The sequence below is a fragment of the Vidua macroura genome, chromosome 9, assembly GCF_024509145.1.
Source record: "Vidua macroura isolate BioBank_ID:100142 chromosome 9, ASM2450914v1, whole genome shotgun sequence".
NCBI classification, from domain to species: domain Eukaryota; kingdom Metazoa; phylum Chordata; class Aves; order Passeriformes; family Viduidae; genus Vidua; species Vidua macroura.
In genome coordinates, this window is record NC_071579.1 from 13,253,913 (window position 1) to 13,265,950 (window position 12,038).

A 12,038-nucleotide genomic window follows, 5' to 3' on the forward strand; every position below is an offset into this window, starting at 1 on the left:
GTGTTCGCGGAGCGGCCGGTGTGCCGCTGCCGAGGCGGAGGGCGGTGCTGTGGGCGCCGGGGGAGCCCCGCGATTGGCCTCCGCCCGGCGGCTGGCGTGTCAGTCGGGCTCCAGGGGTGGCCCTGGGAGCCGCTCGCCCAGCCCTCTGACGGGATGAAGCCTTTAGGGGGATGCGGAGCTGTTTGCATTTTGATTAAAGCCCCTCATCTCCCCTCAGTCTGAAGGCAGGGCACCGGGGAGGACGGGTCGGAGGGGCCTGTGCAAGGCCAGGCAGAGCGGGAGAGGGGCGAGAGAGAAAACCTTCTCTCCGTTTATCACGTATGGCTCTATAGGAGAAGTCATCTCTGGGAATATAGTGGAAAGGACGGAGCAGGTATAAACTGAAGGCGCCCGCGTTTAATTCACGCTTGTGGGTGCCCAGCATGGAGATGCAGAGATGGTCCACAAGGTGGAAAACGAGAAGGTGGCCCTGGGACTCGGCTGTAACCGTGCTCATCACCTTCGCTTTCCTTCTCCGGGCTGCAGAGGTCAGAGGAGGTAAGAAAGCAAAGGGGAGCCGGGGGTCCAGTCGCCTCTCTCCCCTCCTTGGGGAAAGGACCCAGGGCACGGCTGAGGCCGCGTTTCAGAGGAAACCTGTCAGAGCGACTCCCGCTGCTGGGGAGGCGAGAGCGTTCTTGCAGCCGGCTCCGGGCGCGGAGACCCGCGGAGCCCCCGGCAGCACGGGCTGGGACGTCTCTCCCAGGTGCCGCGGAGGGACGTCTCTCGGTCAGCCTTAAACTTTAGATGAGTTTTTAATGAGGTAAAGGAGATGTACTGGCAGGGTGGGAAAATGGAAAAAATACTTGTTGCACAGAGAGACTTATTATCATCTTCCAGCACTGGACTCTTGTTTTGTGGAGTGTGCGTCCAACTTTGTTTGGTTGAGCTGCTGATATTCACCAGACTGTGACTGAAATTGACCAACAAGTATCTGCCTTCTCCACGGTGGGACAATGAAAAGGAAAGTTGGGGGTGGAGGCTCTCAGCTCTGATTTTCTTAGTTTTCCTCGCTTTTAATTTTTCTTTTGCAACGGGTTTTAGTGGTCAGAAAGTTTTCTAGGGCGCAAGCGGAGGAGAAAATACACTTGCAGGGGCCCTTTGCCAGCCATTGCGGAGGGCAGCTCCCGGGGCAGCGGCGCCCCGCAGGTGGTGCGAGCGGTGCCGGGCCCGGAGATGCCTGGGGGGCTCGGGGGGGGCTCAGCCCGAGGATCGCTGGGCTCCCCGCGGGCGGTGTCAGCGCTGAGGCACCGTCCCCAGCCCCCTCCCAACTCTGCAGCCTGCCCGGGGTATCGAGTGGTCCCTTAGGTGTCCGTGGACCTGGTGGGCAGGGTGCGGCCCGCGGGGGACTTGCAGGGGGAACACCAGCCAGGCAGCAGCACAGCAACCTCAGCAGAAAGGAATCGCTGCCCCCTCCCCCGCACCGCCCCTCGCGTCCGCACTGCTCTCCCTGGGCTCCCCGCACCGCCGCCAGCCCAGCTGGGTTTTCTGGGCTGTACTCGCAGTTCGCCGAGATGCAGTGCGGAGTCTCCGGTGGCGGGAGAGTTCTCCTCTCCTACCGGGTCTGAATACGCTGCCTCTTCCTCCCTTCCTTCCTCCCTTCCACCGGAGTTCGCAGGCGCATCTGGAGGCCAGTCTGGATGGGACTGAAGTTTTTATTTTTCTGTGGGTCTGACATCAATGAAGGGGCTTAACTCTACGATATGAAAGGTTTAAATTTTTATATATTTATTATTTTAACGAGGTATTTCTCGACCTGAATCCAGAATCAACAGGAGTCCTAGAGGGAGCAGGGAAAGGTGATCAGTTCCATTCAAGCCTTTATACCTGGGCACAACTTTGACGGTGTCACATCAATCAGGGCTCCTGCCCCCTGCTGGCCCCGTTTCTGACAGGGACTGGAGGGGTCAGATTTCATCCCTCTTGCAATTCCACGGACTCGCTGGAGTTACACCAGGGTGAATTAACCTCGCAGGGCTTCAAGGATTCGGCTACTCGGTTACCATGTGAAAACTAAATTTCTTCAAGAAGAATACCGTCTTCAAAGACATAATCGATTTCTTATGCCACTTTTCACAGTAGAACTGACTAAATTAAGTAGCGTTTATGTAGACTATGTTTACATAATAAGTTGGATGGAAATGACAAGTTAAAAGAAAATCTAAACCCAAACAGCACAGGAAAAATCAAGAGAACTTACACTGAAATCAACAGAACTGATACTTACTGGACTGTATTCAGCAACATTAGGCAGGCATTTGGTTGTGGTAACTTTATTCAAAACTAAAAGGCTATATTGATAGTCTTCTAGTCTTCTGGATAAAGGACATTTCAGAAATACAGAACTACAGGCTTCTTATTCTTTGTAGAAGCATTCAGAAAAGAACTTAGTTCTTGACCTTTTCTGAGATACAGTGTGCTATTTGCTTAGGAACTACAGGGAGCTTGTGTGTTCAGGGCTTGATCTGTTATTGAAGTCAGTCAGAGTTTTTCCATTGACCACAGAGGGACTAGAATTTGACCTAATTTCTCTAACAGAGTACAAGGGACTTATTTCTGAATCGTCTGTTATGCATTCTAATCTTATTTAAAGTAGTTAAAAGATAACATAAGACATAATGACTCCTATTTGAAAATTGGAGAGGGAAAATACCAAGGAATGAAATAAAATAGTATAAATGGCAGGTAAACAATATGACTAAATTAAAATGCTGGATGAAATATGAATGCTGGGCAAAATATGAGTTGCTCTTTTAAACTCTTTTAAATCTTCTGTTCTTCAATGTTCTTTTCATAAACCATCTCTATGAAAAGAAAATTACATGGTGTATCCATATAAAGTGTTAATCATATAGCAGTGACTTTTTAAAGGCAACAGAAACCATTCCATGTAGACAAACCTCAACGGATTCCTAAAATTCTTGACTTTTTTTGAAGTTTCTTTATTTAACAAAAAAAAAAAAATAGAGAAGTATGAGGTATCTTTCATACTTGTAAGAAATGGTGTGCAAAGAAGTTTTTGGGCTCTTGAGTTATTTCTTCTTTACACAGAAAAAGTTACAGAAGTGAGAATCAACTGCATGGGAAAAGCAGTGACTCATACTTGGTCAGCTCAGTGCCCACCAGCTCTTAAGTAGCTCTTTTCAGAAAATGTTTTTGCTTTATGACTTGGCTAAAGTAAACAAAATTCAGTATTTTTAAAGACATCCTTTGATTTCCTTTCCCCTTCCTCACCTTTAATACTAAAGCTGTTGGTAATGTGTTTGGAATGAATAAACTCATTTAGTCAAAATGGCATTGCTTCAACACTATAAATTTTTGTAAGGGCTTGACATCAATGCACTATTGTGATGCTGATTTAAATTTCATGGGCAAGAAATGAAAAATCAGCCTTTTTATTATTTATAAGCTTTTCCAAGCAAATGGAAATCTTGCTCTTAATCTGTGTTAAAAAAAAAAAAAATATTTAAGAAGTCTTACTGAAAATGAAGCTATGAACCTATATATAGAAAAATTTGGACCTTCTGTGTAAGCGATGAGCAATTTGTTTCTAAAGTAAATAGATACTTCTTGCTGTCATCTGAGGAAATATAAAGGTTCCTTGTGCTTCCCACACACAGGCTTGGAAAGTAGTGGGACTTCTAGGTGCAGAAGGAATGCAGAACTGGGCCAATTAATGATGGCAAAAGGAGAGTTTTCTTTGTGGATGCACACTTAACACTGCTATTTATTTGTATTTTCTTAGTAAGGAAGATATGGATGAAAACTCTTGAATGTATCCAGCTAGTCTAAGCCTGTAGAAAGTGGTGCTTTAAAATAGAAAAATATGAATTTCTTCTCAGAACTATTTGTGATATAAAGTACTTTTGATTTTATCTGATCAATTCACATTTAAGATTGAAAAAGATTGTCTTGTGTGATAATTTGTGTGTGTTTCTCAGATTGCTATTCCCAAATTTAGCAAAAATTAATAAATCAAAGGGTGATTTCACTAAGTGCAGCTAGTGGTCCCAGCTTTTCTGAGTCCCAAGGATCAGCAGGTGAAATGGTCCAATCTTCCCAGAATAGTGCAAGAGACGCCTGCATGTATATGTCTGTTTTGCTATGTAATTTTGATTTCTTAATTGTTTCTAAGATAAAATAATTATTTCAACTTCAGCTGCATTCATCAGGCACAGAAAAAAAAATGACTGGTATGTGTTGTTAATTCTCTAGAATGTGTATCTTTGCACCGAATTTAGAAGGAGACCTCACATGGATCCAAGAAAGGACTATTCAGGCTGCAGGAAACTGCACCTCTTTCCTAGCTCTGCAGGAAAGAAGTTTTTCAACTTGGTGTTTGGTGTATATCTTAACTACTTTAACTATATATAGGTGCACAAATACTCTGTGAGTTTGGCTTGAAATAATCTCTTCCCTAGTATCTATAATTGGAATGACAATAGGAAAAAAAAAATCTTTGATATTAAAACTTTCCTGGTGCTATCTTTTGTTCTGATTACTAAAAAAAAAAACCATTAAAAACAACTCACCCCCAAAGCTCCCAATTGTTTGTAAAATTGGTGTCTGCAGCAGGTACAAAATGTAGGAAAAAAGTTGTCATACTTATTTTATAACTGTCATGCCCAAAGTTACTTGATCTCCCCCAAAAAGAACCCTTTATTCTGACACGGTTGCAGCATACTAAAGGAGCTATGACATAACTGCTGAGGTTATACCTAAAACACACTGGAGCAATTATGTCTTTCCCGGATTTGTTTTGTACAGTGGTGAACAGTAGGGATTCCATCTGCCAGCAAGATTAAGAAGTTGCTTTTCTTTTCTCTGTAGAGCGTCCTGCTTCTTTTCAGAAGAAATCCTCCTAGCATTGGTTAATTTATCATTATTCTCAGTATTTGTTGATAATAGGGGGGAATAAATTAAGCAGAGCTTGGAAGAAATCTTTAATGTTCTAAGAATGTGAAGTCTCATGCAGTGATAGAGATTTGCCCTCTGGATGGACACAATAGAGAACAGTGGCTTAAAAGGAATTAGGTTAACACACTTGCCTGTTGCAAGGATTTATAACTGTTCTACTCAGTATAAAATACCAAGTTTACAGACTGTAAATGTAAGGATTAATTGTTGACCTGGTTATTACAATAGTAGTAGAATCTGGCAGACCTTAAATTCTTTTTAGCACATTAGCACACATAAGGGACTGGAAAAACCTTTGTGAATTTCAGGTCTGGGACTTCACTGCAAGTCCAAGTGTTAATGTACACAGTGTGTGAAATAGAAGGTATTTGGCAGAGCTCATATTATAGAACCAGAGTGTTTGCTGCAAACCAAATTGAAAGATGTATTATAAAAGATGAATAAAAAACAACTTAGATCATGATCCTGCTATAAATAATGTCACTGGCAGCTAAGCTTTGTTGATGATAGAAATTAACTTAGTAGTAAATCAAATTATGGTCACATTTTTAAAGTAGACTAAGTGCTACCTACTCTGTCCCTTACCTGTGTACCTTACCTCACTCAAATTATCACAGTAATCTGATAGATTATCAAACATTCACAGTTTATAGATAGTTCAAGACTTTACAACCTTGGTGTCTGCTTAAGAGGAATTCCTGCTAATATTGGTAGGATACAGAATTGAATCTGATTTTCTTGCATTGCTCTCACAAGAGAGATGATACCTTTGACATCAGGGAAAATATGGTGAAAGATTTTAGTTGTACAAGTTGTTTCTCTATCAAATTAAATAGGATTATATTAAATGGTATCATTTCTAAATCTTGTCTTGGCTGTATTCTATGCTTAAAGCTGAAAAATGTTCAAATGTTCCATATTTGAAAACTCCCATTTATTGGAAGATATTTTTGAACTCTTATTTGAATTATTTCTCAATAAATACCTTGATGACAAAACTTTTAAGTGGACTCAGTTTCTTTCATGTTTAATTGCTGAGGGAACGCCTTGTCTCTTCTTGTAGTGTGGACCATTTTTAGACTGTGTCTCTTTTTATATGGTAATAGAAACATGACACTCAAGAATGTAATACTTGTTTTGCTGATTTTCACAGCTGAAACTACTGTGTCTGCAATCTGTATAAAAATAACTTTTTGAATATTTAGCAGAGGCCTCAATATAGTTGGACACTTGAAATGCAGTCCTAAAAGATTTGTGGTGCAAAATAAGAAAAATTCCATAGAAATATGGGACAGATGTTAAATTATTGTAAAATAATGGATCAATACAGGTCTGCACAGATGATGAACAAGTCCAATCTTCTGGGGATAGCGAGTGAGACCTTTTATGAAATCACCATCAGGTCATTAGTGCTTGATGGCAGTCAGTGCTGCTAAAAAAAGTCATAAAAGCACAATCTATCCAGTCTCACGAGGGTTCTGAACAACAGAAAAGTCATATTTTGTAGTGACATACATTATGATAAAAAGCCTTCAAAATCTAGGTTCCGAATTATGCAATGTAATGAAAACTTAAAATAATTATTCTTTTTTCCCTGAATATGTCCAGTAAATAAATCAGCCTACAAGCTAATTTTGCTAAAGATCTGAATGTGAAGTTGTACCTAGACAAGTTTTCCACTGGTTTCACTATAGGATATAAGTGGTGGGGGATTGTGTTTTTTGAGGTTTTGGTTTGTACTGTATGAGTGTTATAGGTTGGTCTTTAAAGTGAAATATAGTTCATAGTTGGTGAGTATCAAAATTGCCTCCTGTACATGCCTAGACTGTCTGCATAGCCTTTGAAATACGGTAATGTATTTAATAGACTTTGCAGCATAGGAAGTCAATGAAAAAAATTCCAAATAACTAGTGTGGAAACAGAAGTAGCCATTTCTGAGCAGTTTCACAGAAGCCTTTGTTGGTGAAATAGTCAGTCCTAGGCTATTTAAAGCATTCCTGTATGCATCTGGATAATCTCTAGTTCTTGTAAGCATTAAATATGAAAGCACTGCAATAACACCTATTTCTAAAAATGTCACCAGTCAAGATTCCAATTACATAATTCATCTAGGAAATTCATGTAGGAAAATTCTTAACAACAATTCTTCAACAACCCTGAAGTACATCCCTAGAAGTATATATATTCAACATATATTCAGTGCATCTCATAGATTTCCATTCAGATTCCTAGGAAAAAACCAGCTTAATTTTCAGGAGCATTATGTAATTAGGCAACTCAATTGGTTTCATTTTTGTACCTTGAAGATGCTCTGTAACTCACTTTTGCAGCCCATAAAACAGAGAGTTTGTTTCATCCAGCTCTATAAAGTCCATCTATGAAAAGTATTGGAACCTTCCCAAAGGACACTGCAGAACCAGCGCTTTGATGCTGGCTCCCAGAGCAGTTCTATTACAGGGCTGGGCTCTCAGCAGAGTTGGGAGGCAGGCGGTTCTCAGACTGCCAAGCCCAAAAGCCTGTGAGAAGGGCAGCTCTGCCCAGAGCTGGCCTGTAGGAAATGGTGAGGACAGAAGAGTGCCTGATCCTTTTCTGGTGCTTAGACACCTATGGCTGAACTGCAGGGAATCCTTGCTTGGGATACAGAGACTGGACCCTGCAGTGGGAAGGCAATAGAGACCTTTGTAAGAACTGCAAAGCTCAGTGAAGCTGTTGGACTTAACATGCTTTTCAATTCCTGCTTTTGGATGTTCTGTATAAATACCTAACAGATGAAAAACACATTAAATTAATAGTGTAGATAATCATATTATATGTATTTCTGTTTTTACAGGATATCCAACATAACTGCCCATGATAAGTAAAAGTGTCCAAGAGTAAAAATAAGAACAGAAATATTCTTACCACATTAAAAATGGCATCGTTTTCTAGTAATTGATGGGACTTGTTTTGTACCCTAAAAGTCAACAAACTATCAGTTTATCAAATCCAGATTCCAATGCTGCTGTTAAAAAAGAGGTGAAGACCTCTGACATTCATAAGGTCTTGGACCATTTAATGAGTGTCAGTTAGAAATTTTCATCATAGAAGTGTTTCTCTTTACTCACCTATAAAATACATGGAATGTCCTTAGAATAAGCTCTTAGACTTACAAAGATTCAAAGTTTTAAGAAAACTAGATAAACTAAACAACAATAGGTTATTATGTCTTTAATGGGTAGCATAGTTTCAAAAATCTGTGGTGCAGTCAGTACCTTCTACTTAGGTCCTTAAATATATACCTAGAAATCCAAGTAGAGATGGCCTCTTGAAAATCTTGCCCACAAATATAAGGAGTCCCTCCATTAGTACTCACCAAATACACACATTTTAGCCTACCAGGCCATCACAGCTTGTAGATTTTAAATGATCTGTTACAGTGACATAAAACTGGACTAAACTTTGAGAAAACACTCAATTTAGAATTGAAGATTAACGTTTCAAGGCTCTTTAAGTTTTAGTTTTTGCTGTGGTTCCATTGGAACAGATTACTGGCAGAATGAAGCCTATTTCCATGGAAAAATATGAAGTGAAATATAGAAACATCAGTCTTCCTAAATTTTTCATATAATTCTTTGTACTGGGGAAATTTAAGCTCTTTTCTACTCCAGGGCTGTATCTCCCTAATTAGTAGTTATTGATTGTAACTCTTAAAGGCTCTTCGTGGAGTGAACCCCAGTAAATTTTCACTTTCACATCAATAAAAAAAAATCATTACTGAAGAATTATGGGAACTCAACAAGTTATCTGTTTATTATGTCAGAAAAAACATATAATACTGTTTAAAAGTACTTTTTACTGTATCAAAAAGAAGGAAAGGCAAAGTTACTATAGGTATTAATAGTACAGCAAACAGAGTTGCACCCTCAGTTTGCTAAGGTATGTCTGTATAGTAAAGAATACTGCTTCCTTTTTTCCCCTTTGGGTTTTGCTGTTGTTTGCATTCAAAGTATGTCCTGCAGCAGGCAATCTGGAAGCATCTTGTAAATTATGTAAATAAACACAGTCTTTAAGTAGGGAAGGATCATTATGCCTGTGCTTTCTCATAAAATTAAGAGACTAACAACCAAGAGTTAACAGACCAAAATCTAAATATAATAGGATTTCAACTTCTTTTCTTTATTAGGTAATTGGACTGAAATAAACATATTTTAGTCTAAATGAGTCATCCCCTGGACAATTTCTTATGGGAATAAATATTGTAGCCAGACATTGCCACCACAGTCATTTTCCTGTCAGTCCTGGTGGGTTCCACTTCGAGGCATGATGATGAAGTCCTTCCCTCTGAAAATGCAGATGATTGTTTCCTATCTTCAATATGATTTTACCCTATCTTCATTAACTGTCTTGAACTGTCTGGTCCTTAGGCACCAGCACCTTCATCTGCAGTTCAAAAGTGCTTTGCTGAGTAGTTTATAACAAGAAAACACATGTCAAGCTTGGTACACCCTATCTGCCAAGGTTCAGGGCTCCATTCCCACTGTAGCTTGTAAGTGGTTTGCAGCATGTTCCATGTTAAATAGAAGAAAACTTAAAGTATTGGACCTTTAGTTAGACCCATTCTGACTTCCATGGTCATATTTTAAGGAATAATAAAACTCATTCAAAAGTTCTCTATTCAGTGAGTAATAGATTTTCAATCTGTATGTGTTCAAAATCTACTGAGGACCACTGCATACAACTGGGATAGGATCGCTCTAAATGTTTGACTCTTCAGATCTGAGTAAATCATGAAATACTGCATGAGACGCACACTAGTGTGGAATTGCAGCCACTCATGGAATTGGCACATAAACTGTTTCTTTCTTAATACAGCTGTACCTTAGGTTAGAAACCTGGCTGATAGCCAGATAGCCCAGGTGGGTCAAAAAAATTCTGAAAAAGCACAAGTATGCAGTAATTTTTTTCTTCTGAAAAAAAATCCCAGTAATAAAGTGTTCATGGCATTTTATTTGAATGAAAATAATATGATACAGAATTTGTCAATTTACTTGTGACTTCAGCAGGCCTAAATCACTAGTAAGATACTGTGATTGGAAGATGATATGTATGCTAAGAAACAGAAATCAAGTTTTTCATATGCTTAAGTGTCAATTTATTGACACATACACATTAGCTACTTAGGGTGATACAGGACAGAACATTCTACTTAGGTGAAACAGTACAGCTCTATTTTCAGTGTGTGTAAATGGCCTAACATTAACATTAAGACAGTGTCAGTAATGTCACCTACTAAATTGATCTAAGTAAAACTTTGTAAAAAGCATGTTGTAGATCACAACATTTTCAATATTGAAAAGTCACTAAAATAAAGATAATTAACCTTTAAAAGTTATTGTAGCTAGAATGATAATATGTATAATATTTTATTCTTTTATTCAAAATTATTGCAGTTTGTATAATTCCAAAGATTATATTGCTGCCATTAGATGCAATGTTGATTCATCTTTTTTGGGTTCTGTGCAGTTTGCCTTTGCAAGGTCAGACAGGCTTTGTCACAATCAGAAATTCATGGTGGATGCTGAAAAAGAAATAAGGAATTTTATTGCCTTTTACTAAGGTACTAAGTTTGCCATGATCTCAGTTATAGACAGGATACATATTTTATAAACTAAGATATGATTAAGTACAATTCATTTAATTACTGTCTACATTTCAATAAATCCAGAAGTAATGAACCAGACATGACCATTCCAATGCATATTTTCTTGCATATGTTACAACTTGTCCCTTTCTTGTAATGTCTATTCCTTTACCTGAGGTTGTGTGATCATCTACAAGTGTTCCCACAGGGAGATGTAGAATTGCTAAACATTTTTTTACTTAAAACTGGGGTTATCCTTAAGAGGAGAAGGCTTGATGTCACACAGTGAATAAGTCATGAGTACAGGCTGTGTGTCCGAAGGACTTCAGTTTCTGACCTCCTTTACAGTTTTTCAGCCCCTCCTTTCTCTGCTGTCATAACTTGTATTGTTGTGGTACTTGGGAACCTCCTCCTCCTCCTCCAGTCTCCACCAAGAGAAAGGCAGAGCCATGTTGTGTAATAGATTCCAGCTCAAATGTCAGGAAGTCTAAGTGAAGGAAGCAAGTCCTCTGAAATTGAATAATGAATGCTGTTTATATTTGTGGCATTAGGGCATGTCAGAAATGAATCTGCTGTTTTCACCAGATGCTACTTAACTCCAGATGATACCACACTCAGCAATGGTAGTAATTGTTAGGTGTACTGCAATATAAAGGCAGCAGAATTTGATCCATATGTGTTGTATCAGTATTATTAATAATGATATATCACAGATTCTGTTTCAGTTTAGGTATTGTGGAGTGAATGAAAGCTATGATATTTTCAACTGTGATTATATGATAATAAGGGAGTCTAGATTTCTACAGACTTTCCAAATCTTTAATGGCATTCTATTTTTACAATATAGGGTTATGAATTAATAGAATAGAAAGCATTGTCACAGCCTTTAAAACAAATATATCATTGTCTGTAGATGAGATCTAGGCTTGGAAATGCTAGCCAAAACTGGAAGTAAATTTTTACGTGCATTTTCTTCCTCTCCTAGTAAACAGAAAACACATTAAGCTCCCCTCATGTATTTGATATTTCATACTCTCTCCTAACCTGGCAATGTAGAAGTGTGATCTAACATCCAGTTTACAACTACTTAGTTTCCGTGAATCCTTTTAATTTCCAGCAGAGATATTCTGATTTTTTTTTCATAAGTTTCCTAATGGAAGAAAGCTAAAGGGGAAGGAAAGGAAGAGTAATATGGCTTTGGAGTTACATTTAATATGAAATGCTCTGGATCAAATGTTTTGATCTATACCACTGTAAATATGGAAAACTCACTGAGTGAATGGATCTACTTCAGTCATATCACAGTAATGAAGACCAGAATTTTACTCTACAATTTTAAAGTTACAAGTCATTTTGGGTCTTGAGATGTGACACCACAAATTTTTCTTTGTGTGTTTTACCTTCTTTATATTTGAAAACACAGGAACTTATGATGGAGTTAATTTAATTAATTAATCGTTTGGTA

The 12,038-nt window shown here is 38.8% G+C and overlaps 1 protein-coding gene across 5 annotated transcripts in view; it reads left to right on the forward strand.

The window, feature by feature from the left end:
- The first annotated feature begins 229 nt into the window (after positions 1–229).
- Positions 230–12,038, forward strand: part of COL11A1 (collagen type XI alpha 1 chain) — a 132,188-nt gene continuing 120,379 nt past the window's right edge. For all 5 annotated transcript variants that reach the window (XM_053984536.1, XM_053984533.1, XM_053984531.1 and 2 more), the window contains exon 1: positions 230–537. In XM_053984536.1, the coding sequence (XP_053840511.1) occupies positions 423–537 (115 nt within the window). In that variant the 5' untranslated portion in view covers positions 230–422. The remainder of the gene's footprint in view (positions 538–12,038) is intronic.